Source organism: Phocoena sinus, chromosome 2 (assembly GCF_008692025.1).
Source record: "Phocoena sinus isolate mPhoSin1 chromosome 2, mPhoSin1.pri, whole genome shotgun sequence".
Lineage (NCBI taxonomy): Eukaryota > Metazoa > Chordata > Mammalia > Artiodactyla > Phocoenidae > Phocoena > Phocoena sinus.
Window position 1 is genome coordinate 36044976 of NC_045764.1, and position 14286 is coordinate 36059261.

The 14286-nt window shown below is 50.6% G+C and overlaps 2 protein-coding genes across 2 annotated transcripts in view; one reads left to right on the forward strand and one right to left on the reverse strand.

The window, feature by feature from the left end:
* Window positions 1–14286, forward strand: part of HOMER2 (homer scaffold protein 2) — an 85564-nt gene that overhangs the window by 11992 nt on the left and 59286 nt on the right.
* LOC116749919 (40S ribosomal protein S27-like) lies at window positions 5951–6205 on the reverse strand. The gene has a single exon (XM_032624762.1). The coding sequence runs from the start codon at window positions 6104–6106 to the stop codon at window positions 5951–5953; it is 156 nt and encodes a 51-aa protein (XP_032480653.1). The 5' UTR covers window positions 6107–6205.

Here is a 14286-nt window from a genome sequence, read left to right on the forward strand (position 1 = left end):
ATTGAAATCAGACCTGTGGGGCTGGCTGGCAGCAGTGAGGGGAGGGTGCCCAGTCTGAGGTTGGAGAGAAGTAGGAAGGAATGAAGGTGGACGGGACCTCATAGGCTGTGGCATGGACTATGGTGTTTTTTTGTTTGTTTGTTTTGCGGTACGCGGGCTTCTCACTGCTGTGGCCTCTCCCGTTGCGGAGCACAGGCTCCCGACGCGCAGGCTCAGCGGCCATGGCTCATGGGCCCAGCCCCGCCGCGGCATGTGGGATCTTCCCGGACCGGGCACGAACCCGCATCCCCTGCATTGGCAGGCGGACTCTCAACCACTGAGCCACCAGGGAAGCCCTGGACTATGGTTTTTATTTGAGATGCCGTGAGATTGGATAAGACTGAAGGTTTTTTTAAAAATTTATTTTTGGCCGCGCTGCGTGGTGTGTGGGATCTTAGTTCCCTGATCAGGGATCGAATCTGCACCCCCTGTATTGGAAGCACAGAATCACAACCACCTTACCGCCAGGGAAGTCCAAGACTGAAGGGTTTTAATAGACCTGCGACACGGCCCTTCTTAATTTTTAAGAAGACTTTTCTGGTGCTCTGTGGAGAATGGAATGAAGAGGATGAGCCCTGAGCAAGAAGTGACAGGGTTCCTGGGTTCCAGTTCAAAGAGGATGCTGGCTGAGCCTAAGGTTGCAGAGGGGAGGGAGTGAAGTGGGCAGATTCCACAGATGGTCTGGAGACCTTTCAGAGGGATTGGATATGGGCTAAGGTTAAGGGAGAGGGAGGAAATAAAGAGGACCCATTTGGTTTGGGGGTTAAGCAAATAGTAGGTGTAGGGAGGCCTACAGGAGGAGCAGGTTAGGTGTGGAGTGGGTGAGTCAAGGTCAGGTAACTGCATCATATTGAGCCAGAGGTTGTGAGTGGAGCTGGGCAGAAGGCAGTGGATTGTATGCAGCTTGGGCTCAGCGGAGGTCAGACTGGAGGTAGATTGCGTGAGGTCACGATGGATCGGGAGGGTAGGCAGAGGGGGAGAGGGCTCACAGTAGAAGAGGAGGAGCCAGCAAGGAAGACAGAGGAGGAACGCCCAGGGAGGGAGGAGGAACTGGGGCCGTGCCTCCAGGAGGAGGGCTTGGGCATCAGTGTCAAGCGCTGCTGAGAAGTGGCCTGGGACTGGGTGCCATGGTGGCCGCTGGTGGCCCTGACCTCAAACCAGTCAGCGACGAGGTGGGGCCGGACACCAGGTGGGCTGGAAGTTGAGTGGGAGGCTGGAACAAGGGTTGCGTGGGGGATGCGTGGACCACTTTTTCAAGAAGTTGACTGTTTAGGGAGCAGAGGAATGAGAGAACATGAGAGGCTGTGGGTAAAGGGGGAAGGTATTTAAGATAGGAGAACTCCAGCATGCACGGATGCTGGCAGGAACGCTGCCCGAGAGAAGCGAGGTGACAGAGGAGCCCAGGCCTTGACAAGATGACAGGCATGGGGCTCAGGGCATCAGGGGAAGAATTGTCCCTTGGAGTGGGGAGAGGGAGGCACCCTCTCCTGGCAAGGAGGGAAGGAGGCCACAGTGGGAGCAGATAGAGGCAGGTCTGGGTGGGGTGGAAGATGCATGAGTTCCAGTCCAAGCCTCCTGTTTTCTCCATGATGCTTGAGACAAGGTCATCAGCTCACAGAAAGGGTGGAGGGGCTTCCCTGGTGGCGCAGTGGTTAAGAATCCGCCTGCCAATGCAGGGGACGTGGGTTCGAGCCCTGGTCTGGAAAGATCCCACCTGCCGTGGAACAACTAAGCCCGTGTGCCACAGCTACTGAGCCTGCACTCTAGAGCCCACACCACAACTACTGAAGCCCGCACGCCTAGAGCCCATGCTCTGCAACAAGAGAAGCCACTGCAATGAGTAGCCCCTGCTCGCCACAACTAGAGAAAGCCCACGTGCAGCAACGAAGACCCAACGCAGCCAAAAATAAATAAATAAATAAACAAATAAATTAATTAATTGAAAAAAAAGGGTGGAGGACTGGGTGTGGGAAGTTTGAGAAGAAGAAAAAGGTGTGAAATTGGGAGCAGGTGGTAAGCCTCCCAGAGAAACCCAGGCTTTGTGGGCCATTGCAGAGTGACAGTTTGAGGTCCGAGAACATGCCTTTAAAGTGAAACATGTCCACCCAATTTTGTGATGTTGCCCGGTTGCTTGGGTGTGGGCATGGGAAGCGGATGGCAGGACGCATCAGGCTGAGAGGCAGGGTATTCCCACGCGGTTGGGAACAGTGATAGCCCGTGGGAAGGGTATGGGCCATTCAGGGAAGGAAGGGAAGTCACTGAAGGGCATGGGGAAGAAGGCATTGGACTGGCGGAGGTCAAGGGGCTGAGTCCAGGGTGCTGGGGGCTATCCGTGTGGTGACAGGAGGTGGCTGGAAGAAGCAGCTGGGCTCGGAGCTGAAGCCCCTGATCAATGACCGGATCAATGACCGGAAACACCTGGAGGCTGGTGAGGGTGGGGAGGGGAGGCAGGTGGCTGGAATGGTCTCGCCTTCAAGCGCTCAGAGAGAGCCACGTGCTGGGGGGGGCCACAAGGACACCAGTCGCCCGTCTCCCCTTGTGTTCTGCTTTTGTAGGAGGCGAGAGGAGCAGACTGGCTGTGCATGGTGTGCGGAGTGCTATCCTCAGGGACCAGCCTAGTGTCAGTTAAGGCATGAAGGTGAAGGGAATATTCTGGCTGGACAGCTGGTGCCCGCTGATTTCAAGGACTTCAGTGAGGCCACAGAGGATTTGAGAGTGTAGGGAGGAGCGAAGGACTGGCTCCGATTTGGGGATGAACAGAGCAGGGAGGACCAAGAGCCTGGATGATGCTGGGTGACTCAGAGGGTGTGGCCTCCTGGCTCTCCCCGAGGTAAAGGGGTGGGAAGTGGGGCACATCTTCCCGAGCATGTGAAAGACTTGGGGATTTTGAGTTGATGGTGAGTTCCATGTGAGTCCGCCCAGGTGGTGTGGTTGTCTCGAAGGCTGGCTAAAACTTTGAAGACTTCAGTCGAAGTATGAAAATAGCTATAACAGAGGTGATGGGTCTGCTTCACTCTGCATCTAGAATGTTGTATTTGGTTCTGGGTGTCAAAGTTCATCCAATTTAGAAGGGAGAGCAGAGCAGGAGGGGTCTGGACACGTGTTTCCTGAGGATGATTTGAAGGAAGTTTTCTTAAAATGAAGTCCCTATCTGCAGTTCAGGGGTCTGTGAACACCCCTCCCCACAAACTGTATGAGCATTGTGTATGTACATGTGCTTTTCTAGGGAGGATGGCTATAGTTTTTTTGTGATTTTTTGCCATAGTTTTTTTTTTTTTTTTTTGGTACACGGGCCTCTCACTGTTGCGGCCTCTCCTGTTGCGGAGCACAGGCTCCGGACGCGCAGGCTCAGCGGCCATGGCCCACCGGCCCAGCCGCTCCGCGGCATGTGGGATCTTCCTGGACCGGGGCACGAACCCGTGTCCCCTGCATCGGCAGGTGGACTCTCAACCACTGCGCCACCAGGGAAGCCCTGCCATAGTTTTTTTATCAGATATTCAAAGGGGTCCTTGACTCAAAAAGAGATTAGAACCACTTGTTTAAAGGATTTGGGCATGTTCAGCTTAGAGAGGGGAGAACATGGGCCAAGAGGTAGGGGGAGGAGAGAGCTGTTTCCATGTAGGTGAGCACTGCCATTTGGTGGAGGGGGATTTGCTCTTGTGGACACATCTGGAGGAACTCCGACCAGTGAGAGGGAGGCACAGGCAGCTGGGTGGGTGTCTGAGGGAGCCTGAGGGCACCTGTTACAGGTTGGGTATATACACAGGGCAGGGACAGAAGGAGGTGGCCTGTGATGGCTGCAAAAGCTTTGTCCAAACCTTCTTGTTCTGAGGAGCACACAACTCTGGGCATTGCCGGGTTTTCCTATCCTCAGGAAGACCGTGTTGTGGGCTGAGCTTCGCTGGGAGAGATGAACCCCCTGCATGTGCTCAGGTATGCGGCTCTGGGGTGCAGAGGCCCCCTGGAAACGTGCCTGCCTTTTTGGAGACAGTGCATTAACTGTCCTTTTAGGGAGTGGGCCCTCCACCCATCCTGGGGCCTCAGGTGATCCCTCTGAGGTGTGGGGACGTGTTCCTTGGGCATTGCCATGGGGTGTGCCTAGCCCCTCCCCATGTCTTATCCGGGGCTGTGAGCCCACCTTTGTGGGCCCTCAGGTGCCCACCTAGATGGCCTGTGGCATCTCTTCCAGGATGTGGAGTTGGGTTAGACGAGCACTGAGTTGGACCTGGGGTTGAGCGGTGCTTCCTGTCTTAGGGGGGCCCTGTACCTCCCTGCAACCAGCGTGTTCCCAAGCAATAGTTGGGCTCCTACCTGACTTTGGCACCAACAGAATCTGATCCGCTAAATTTGAAAGTGACTCCCATGGGACAAAACTGATGATTAATCGAGTTTGGCCTTTGTCAGGGCTTCCTCCCTGTTTTTTCTTCTCTGTTTTTTTTTTTTTGCGGTACGCGGGCCTCTCACTGTTGTGGCCTCTCCCGTTGCGGAGCACAGGCTCCGGACGCGCAGGCTCAGCGGCCATGGCTCACGGGCCCAGCCGCTCTGCGGCATGTGGGATCTTCCCGGACCGGGACACGAACCCGTGTCCCCTGCATCAGCAGGCGGACTCTCAATCACTGCGCCACCAGGGAATCCCTGGTTTTTTTTTTTTTAAAGCAGGCATGTTTCATCAAGGATGGAATATTCTGGAAAATTGGAATTGGAATCCCACAACCTGACTGAAAGCCATATCCCTTACTTCAAGGGAGGGAGCTAAAAAAAACCCACTTCTTGGCTTCTCCCGTGAATTTTAAATATTCTGAAAGCTTTGCCCACAAAGGAAACAATGCCTCATTCCTTAAATAATTAAGTAGAGTACACCAAGCATGGCCGTGTGGCCCAGGCCTGGTCATACTGTACCTCTGGGAGCCTCTCAGGGGGAGAGCTTGGCTGGGTGCCCAAGGAGGTTCTCCTCATAGAGAAAGGGATGCAGCTTCCAACAGCTGCCTTGCAAGCAGCCGACGAAATTGGCACAGCCCTGGAAATGTCACGAAAGCAGATGAAGGTGTCATGTGATATAATGCAAGTTTTCCCCTGAGAGGCTGCATCCATCAGCTGTTTGTATCAGCCCCGTGAATTCTTAGTTGGTCTTATTTGTCCCTTCACTGCCACGTGGCTGCACACGTGAGATGACCATGTCCTTGGGCCACATCTGCATCCTCCCAACCACTGTAGTATTGGCACTGGTTTCTATATGTACTTGGTGGAGATTTCTGGAGACTCTGCAGGGAAGAGAAGACTACTTTATCTTCTGGCGGATGACCCTCCCCTCAGGAGCCATGGTGGCATCTCAGAACTGGCCGATTATTTCCCAGTTTTCTTCCTGTTCTGTAATTACACAGGTTCTTTTATCTGTGAGGCCACAGAATGGTGTGCTGGACAGACATAGGTCATGCCAGACGGTCATTGTGGTGTCTTACTTGGATTCTGTAGAAGATTGAGTTCTGCCAGGAGGAAGGGAAGTAATATTTGTTGATTATCTATAGGCATTATTTCATTTAAGCTTCATGTTTTATGGATAAGGAAATGAGTTCAGAGAGGTTAAGTTACTTGTTTAACGTCACACAGCCAGGACTCTGACTGGGCTGGTGGTTATATACGTTGTATTACTCTGAGACTTTTACAGTTCCATGACAAAAACAATCTTTGTTTCAAAAGTACCACTTGAGGTTTAAAAGAAAAGAGATGTGTTTAAGGAAGCTCTGTTAGCACACCTTCCAAAGGGCAGGGGTCATAAACAGGTATTTAGTCTGATGTGAACCCATGGCTGTTCATGCAGCTGAGTTTTCTTTTTCTTTCCTTCCTTTTTTTTTTTTTAATCCAAAATGTGTTTATTGGGGTGTTTTCCCATTCATCCTGATTCAGGGTGCTTTCAGTGCTGCCTCTGTCTGAAGGAGCATCCTCCTGTAAGCCTTGCTTTTCCTCCTGTAGGCTGGCAGAGGACGGTAGAGCAGCCAACGCACAAAACTGTTTGTGCACGGCTAAAGACGGTGGTGATTTTATAGCATCCTGGGCATTTCACATCCATGAAATAGGAATTGGGGCTCTGCACCAGGCGCTTCTTCTTGTGTTTCCTCTTCTCCTCCTCTGGAGAGGGATGAAGGAGATCCTTTGCAAGAGGTGTATTCTCGTGGGGAAGTCATCACCACCGGAATGCAGCTGAGTTTTCTACAGATTTTGCCCTGAATCTACCGAACCCATTCCTTTTCTCATCCTTCTCTCTTCCAGTTTCTCTCCGGTCCTTTTTCTCAGATTTCAGTAGAGGTTCTCAGAATGACTTAATTCTTCAGTCTTCTTGAGTTGTATGTTGCAATCACATCTATTAAGACAATGTTCAGATCACGTAGTAGGCATCTGAGTCCCCAGTAAGTAAACCTGTTAGGCTGGGTCTATGTTGGATGAGTTATATTGATATTAATCTTGACACAGAGCAGGGTGGTAAGCTCACCAAAGCCCACATTGCTCTCACCTGCTTTTTGGCTGTGAATCAGGATCTTGCTCACACTTGCCAGGGGTTCAAGCTTTAGCTGATTGCCTGCATTGTTTGTCTGAAAGATGCACGAGAACTTTTTTTCCCCCAAGCGTCCTGGCAGCTTTGCTGTAGCTGGGCCTCTCCTGGCTGTAATAGAAGGAGCTGCCTGTCAGGAACTGGAGTTGGAAGGTGCTTGAGTGATGTGATTTTCAGGACTGGTTTCCCTGTCAGCACTTTATCTCCACAAATGGGAGTGCGTTTCATGCCCCTTCATCCTAGGTGAGAGGTCAGACTAAGTCTGAAGTAGTGACATTTGGTTCTGTTTGTGCATCTTACAAAAGTTGTTTGGTTTATTTGTATGGTTTTTTCCTAGAGCAAATCCCTTACCCATGAATGGCTAAACTAACCTAGTGAGTCATGAGTGCAGCTTGAAGGGGAAGTCACAGACTGAAATTATGATCTGAAACCTAGATAGGATCTCGTTCAGTGTCTTTTGCTGGGAGGAAGTTCATGGTTGAGCGTCTTCTAGGTAATCTGTTTTTAGAATGAACTTTTTCAGGTAGCCTCTGAAACTATTCTTGGTAACAGGTAAAATGAATTTCCCCCACATCCATGGGATCAAATATTTGCATGGCAGCAGCAGAAAGCACTGTTTATGCTCAGATCTCCGTGTCTGTGCGCTTCTGATGCTTCATGCTTGGGTTTATCAGAAGCAACAGCTTTATCTAGGTCACCTGTATTCAGGTGGCAGCCAGTGGGAACAGAGCTGCATCCAAGCAGTCTGGGTGGAAGTTACCCTTGCAAGCAGCGGGTTTAGCCCAGCAATGCAGTTCTTAAATATGAACCTTGCTCCTCCATTCCCTCAGTTACGTAGTATTTACTGAGTACTTCCAGGGGTGACTAAGATGGATTTGACCTCTGTCCTTGTAGAGCTTACAGTATAGCAGGGGAGATGGAGATTGAATAATTACAAAAGTAAAAGTCATTCATTCAACAAGTGTTTGTTGAGTATCTCGTATACCAGGTGCTGCACGTGGTGAACCAGACAAGAATCCCTGCCTTTGTGACACTTACATTTGAACGAGACACACGATAAATCAAACTGTAACAAATAAGGAAATTTTATGGCATATTAGAGGTGACAAATGCCATGAGCAATAGAGCAGGTAAAGGTGACTGGGAGTAGGAACCGGGCACGGTGGGTGAGTGGGTGCCAGTTGCAGAGGGTGGGATGCATGGAATGAAGATTATAGACGGGTTTGGAGTTATTGATAAATGACAGGTTTTGACAGGGAGTTGGAGAGGCTGAGGGGGGTTCAAGCAGTTAGGAGGCCAGTTGGAAGGATCATGTATGTGTGGGTCGAAATGACTGAGAATCGGGAGAGAGAGGGCCTGTGATCCTGATATCATCCAGAAGTGAGGGGGAGTGACACGGGGTTGGTGGTTGACAGCAGCAGGGAGGGGTAGAGGATGACAGAGTCTGATGACAAGAGATTGAAGACCTGGGACTTTGAGGGAGGAAGGAAGAGGTAGAGAGGAGCCTGGTCATCCAGCTGTGCTCTGCAGGAGAGGTACAGGGTGTCGCGAGAGCAGATGGTAGGGGTGTCTGGCCTGGAAGGGAGAGGCTGGGGAAGGCTTCTGTGATAATTTATAATAAATATATATTTGATCTTTGTCTTGTTCCTGGCACAGAGCTCCTCAAACCCTTGGAATTTCCTGTGAAGAGAGCCTTAAAGGTGTCTTGTTATGTTAATGAGGTGACTTGGAAAGCACCTAAGGATGGGGGACTCAGCCACATGATCACAGGGTTGGAACTTTCAGCCACGCTCCCCCACCTCTGGGGAGGGGAGAGGGACCGGAGGTTGAATCGATCGCCAATGATGTCATCAATCATGCCTCTGTAACGAAACCTCCATAAAAACCCAAAAGGGCAGGGTTTAGGGAGCTTCCAGGTTCGTGAGCACGTGGGCATTTGGGGTGAGTGGCACTCAGAGAGAGCAGGGACATTCTGAGTCCTTTTTCTATACCTTGCTCTATGTGTCTCTTCCATCTGGCTGTTCCTGGGTTATATCCTTTCATAATAAACCAGTGATCTAGTGAGTAAAATGTTTCTCTGAATTCTGTGAACTGCTCTAGCAAATGAATCGAACTGTTGAGACCTTGAATCTGTCGCCAGCTGGTGAGAAGCACAGGTGGTAACTGGACTTGTGATTGACGTACGAAGTGGGGGCGGGAGGGGCTCTTGTGGGACTGAACCTGTAACCTGTGGGATCTGACCCTCTCTTCGGGTGGATGGTGTCAGAATTGAGTTGGATTGTAGGACACCCAGCTGGTGTCTCAGACAGTTGCTTGGTGGTGTGGGGGAAAACCCACACACTGAAATTGGGTGTAGGGACTTCCCTGGAGTGGTTAAGACTTCGTCTTGCAGTGCCAAGAGTGCGGGTTCCATCCCTGGTTGGGGAGCTAAGATCCCACATGCCACGTGGCCAAAAAACCAAAACATAAAAAAAAAAAAGAAGCAGTGTTGTAACAAATTCAATAAGGACTTTAAAAACGGTCCACATAAAAAAAAAAAAAGAAATTGAGTGCAGAATCTTAGCTTCCCAGAGGAAGTGCTGTTTGAGAGGGTGGTAGGTGGGTAGATGTGGTCCAGAAAGGTCAATAGGGAGCACGAACTCTGGAATGGTCAGGAGGAGGCCTGCCTCACAGACAGGAGCTGGAGAGACAAGGGGGTTTCCTGAGTTAGTTGTTTAGTGCTGCAGTGGGAAGAGACCTGTTTGGGTGACTGGTGGCTGCATAGAGGCCCAGGTGGGCCAGATGGACATTCTCTGTGGCCACCCAGGAGGCCAGCTGTTGAAGCACCAGGTGGGCCAGCTGCTGCCTGCTGCCCCATCTTACTGCCTGGTGGGTGGTTCATCAACATGGTCCAGACAGGCCCCAGGGGCACCTTTAGGAGTTGTGAGCCTTTGGGCAGGAACCTGAAGGTTTGGGGGACTCAGGAGGTATTTTCTGGGTTTTCTCCTGACTGTGGAGACTTTGGGAAGGACTGTGGGGTTGCTGCTGGTGAGCAGGATTTGGATTTCTGGATCATTCCTTAAGGCCTGGGATGACAGCCTTGGTAAGAGATGGATAAGGATGAACCTGTTTGCCGAGAGACCCGCTGAGGTCCTCAGGAGGGCTTCTGCCTGAACATGGTGGCAGGGGAGGCAGCCTGGGGAGGAGGGTCAGGGAACACAGGTGTGGGGCCTCATGGAACAAGTGGGAAGGGAGCCTGAGGGGTGTGTTGGGTTTAGGTGACCCAGGTGACTCCCGCCTGACAACTTTGTGTGCCCTTGGGTGCGTTACTTAATCTTTTCCCCCTGTTTTCCTCTGTAAAATGAAGACACAGACACTGATTCTCAAGGTTGTTGGGAAAATGAGGTGAGCTATGTATGTCAGTGCCCAGCACGATGCCAGACACCGACAGATGATCAATACATGCCAGGACCTCTAGGAAATACCTTTTCCGAGGTACTGCCGAGATCTGGTGAGTGGATCTCAGCATTGCTCTAGGACATGGGAAAGGCATTTCCTATTTAAAAACCAGATGCCTTAGGAGAGGCACACGAATTGCACTGCAAATGTGAGTGTGCCTGGAAACCCGTGAATCTGAGGATGGAAGCTTGATGCAGAGCACTTGGAGGAGATAAAAAGGAAGTGGGGAGAAGTCTACGCACAGGCCATCTGGGCCTTTGGAGGGGACGGGCAGTGTGTCCTTGGTATATGGGAAGGAGCACGGGCTGTTCTGGGCACACGTAGGCCCCAACTGTCTGGACACCTGCTAGCTGCCTGGGTCTGCTAAAAGTCGAGTGTCAGACCTTTTCCAAAAGGGAGAAAAACGTGTAGAAGATCCAGTATGATAAATAGCCCCCATCTGATTCATCGTAACCAGAGCACAGTGTGATAGGAAAACATGTCATTCTTCTAATAGTCACTTATTTGTGTCTACTGAAGACCTACCAATGCTGTGTACATTTCCTTCCAAACCTAACGAAGTATAAATGGAACTTGACTGACTGTTTGCTCGGACACTTTTGTTCTCTCTCTGCACCCTTCTGTCTCACCCCCTTGTTTTTTTTGTTTTGTTTTTTGGCTGCGCCGTGCGGCTTGCAGGATCTTAGTTTTCCCCAACCAGGATGGACCCTGGGCCACGGCAGTGAAAGTGCCGAATATTAACCCCTGGACTGCCAGGGAATTCCCTCACCACTTTGTTAAGACACGTCTTCTGGGTGCCAGGCTCTGGCTGTGGCGTGGCACATAAAACATAGTCCTGGCCCTTAAGCTCACCCCAGTAGAGCTGTGCTTTCAGGCCAGGCAGAGTGCATCGGGAGAGGTCATTTGTGCAGCACCTGGGATAAAGGGAGGAGTTGCTGGTGGAAGCCGTAAGCTGGGCCTCCAGCTGTCCTGTTGCAGCCTGGAGCTGAGAGGGTCAATATATCTCTGCGTGCCTCTGTGTGTGTATGTGTGCATGCACGTGTGTATGTGTGCCTGGAAGGAAAACATTACCTAGCAGTTCTGCTGTAGAGAGGGGTTCCCACTGCTTTCAAACAAAGGTCTGCTTGTTTGCCCTGTGGAATTTCACAGGGGTCACACCAGCCAGCGACTAGTCCCTCTGGGCCCTCTGTGACTTGGGTTCACTCAAAGCTCTGGCCACAACTTCAAGCACTTCCTCTATCAAGGTGCTGCAGGGGCTCTGGAAATGAAGACCTGATTCCTGCCCAAGGGGGCTTACAGTCCAATTTGGGGGGTACGGCACACCTATAGCTACCCAAAGACAAGTCAGAATAATATGAGGGCCACAGAGGAGACACAGAAAGCTGGACTCCAGAGAGAGAATCCAGTCTGATGGTGGACCCAGGTGCCCCTGATGGAAGAGGTGACTAAATTGAACTTTGTCTTGAAAGATGGTAGCATTCTGACCAGTGGGGGTGGGCTAAGCGGGGGGTGGCCGTGAACAAGGGGGCATTCCAGGGGGAAGGCACAGCTCCTCTGAAGGCACAGGTATGGGTGAGAGGAACTTCTGTTTTGTTAATCCTGTACGTTGGTGCAGGGGTTGATAGGGAAGAGGAGACAAAGGCTGGGTGAGGTCTTGGATTTGGGCTCCGGGGCTGGGGCCGGGGGGCTGCCTTCACAGCCCTTGTATGAATAGCTAGACAGAGCAGACGCCCGTGGTTGGTCTGAATGGGGTGCAGTTGACGCTCTGTAGTACAAGGGAATCCAGCACAAAAAGGCTCCCTTTACTCGTGTATCGCTTGTTTGAGGTCCACAAGGGCTGACTTTCTATTGAACGTGGCCTGTCTCAGCTCCTGCGGGGTCAGCATACACCTGGTGCCATGGGGTTCTGTGGATCCTCGGGCACGAATTATTTCTGTGCTCCTTCAAATGCCCGTGTTTATTTTTAAACTTGAGCCTTGGTGAGGCAGGGATGTGTCATGCAGGCTTCGCTTTTGAGTGAAAAGGTTCTCTTGGGCTGAAGGAACCTGCAAAAGATGTTCCCCATTTAACACTGTCCCTTCTCTTCATTTCATGTCCCAGTGCCTGTATTCCAGCCTTATAGGGAAGGCCACAGAAGTAATGTGCTTTTAAAAAAAAAATCCTGGAAAGAGGAAACCTGCATGCAGTCTGCCAGTCTCATAACTCGCACTGGCAGATCTGTGTCAGGAGGGGCAGTGCTCAGACAAGGAGAGTCTGTGTGTGTCGGAGGTGGGTGGGAGGTGACAAGCTGGGATGTGAACCCGAAACCTGCCGTCCCCACTCCCACTTCCCACCAATGGGAGCCCACGGACAAGGGGCTTAGAATAGAATGTCTGTTATCTTTGTGGCATATGCAAGTTATAACTGAAAAGGTAATGAGATTAACTTAGAGTTCAAGATGAAGGATTCAGCGCATGTGCCTCTGTCTACCCTTCCTCCCCAGAACCCATTAAAATGATAATAAAGAGATTATTAAAAGTATAATCCTATGACAGTAAAGTGGATGGGAGGGGATTAGCAGCAGCTGAGAGATTGCAACAAATTTCTGGACGATAGAAAGCAGAGGTATGGCCACATCAGAAATGTAGCAGAGAAGCCCCAGAGCCCAGTGGGCCCGAGTGGAGCGGGCCAGTCTGCCCTGCCCAAGAACCCCAGAGAGCCTCTCAACTAAGCCTGCAGGTCCATCCCAGGGCAGGAATGAGACGTGGTGCTGAAAGCTGGGACTTTAATGGAAGGTCTCAGGGGAAAATGAGGACAGGTGAACTTCGTTGGCAGAGGCAAGGCTGGGGGTGTGGGTGCTGGCCTTCTAGAACAAAGCCTTCCTTCGTCCGGCGTGGATCTGGGGTCAATGGATGGTGTTTGAAGCCATGGTACCTACTCAGTTAGATTAGCTGGGGAGGGAACGAGGAGTGCTCTCACGCTGAGGAATCAGAGAGAGGAAGAGGCAGCGAAATAAACGTCTAATCAGATAACATGGATGAAAGACAATCAGTAGTAAAGCCAGGCCTTCAAGACACTGAGGGAAAATAATTTTTTAACCATTGGAAAAAATTTTTATATCCTGCAGAGTAGACTGAAAAATGCCCCCTATAAATATCAGGCCCTAATCTCTGGAACCTGTAAGTGTTACCTTATAAGGTAAAAAAAAAAGGGTCTGTGGATGTGATTAAGGGGAGGATCTTGAGATAAGGAGATTATGGTGGATTATCCTGGTGGGCCCTGATGCAATCACACGTGTCCTTATGAGGGAGAGACCTAAGGAGATTTTACTATACACAGATACAGAAGAGAGATGGGGACATGAAGACCTCAGCAGAGAGAGATTTGAAGATGGAGGGAGAGGTCAAGGAATGCAACCCTAGAAGCTAGAAAAGGCCAGGAGTCGGATTCTCCCCTCAAGCCTTTGGAGGGAGCTTGACCTTCCTGACACCTTGGTTTTAGCCCAGTGAAACTGATTTCAGACTTCTGGCTTCCACACTGTGAGAGAATAATCCTGTTGTTTTAAGCCACCCAGTTGGTGGTCATTTGTAGCCCTGGGAAGCAAATACACCTAGCCAAATTCATCCAGTGTCAGGGGGGAGAGTGAAGGCAGTTACAGGTATGCAAGGACTTAAAAGTTTACTTCCCACTCATTCTGAGGGTCTACACCAGCCAAACAAGGGTGAAGCCTATGAAGGAGGCAGTTGGGGGCAGAAAGAGAATTGGTAGCTTCTGGGAGCCTAAAGAAAAGAACTTCCAGACAGACGGCTGTGAGTGGGCCTCAGAAGCACCCAGTCCAAATTAGAACTGGAAGTCGTCAGCTCCAAGAATAATATCTCCAGGACAGAGACTGGAATGGATTCCAGGAAATGTTCAGAATGAACAAGAAGCTGGAAGACCACAAGGGTTATAGGAAGATGGGCTGTGTTTCTTTTCTCAATAGGAAAAAGAAGGCAATAGAAAAATGCCACAAAAAAGAAAAATGACCGCAAGCCTGTTGTGATCCAAATGTGAAACACACTAAGATACCACCACCACCTGCTTTGAACAGTGGGGAGAGAGCTGGAGAGGAGAAGCTTCTCTTTGACCTGGATGCTGGGAACTTTTCCCTTTGAGGAGCACTTGGCTCTTGACATTGGAACTGTACAGAAGGAACTAGAATTCCTGGCACATTTCTTGGCTCTGCAGGGAACAATATTTATACAGTCATAATAATGTTCTCTTTTTAAATGGTGATATAGTGC

Excerpts from the sequence above, each read along its gene's own strand:
- LOC116749919 (XM_032624762.1), bottom strand. The coding sequence starts at position 6,106 with ATGGATGTGAAATGCCCAGGATGCTATAAAATCACCACCGTCTTTAGC.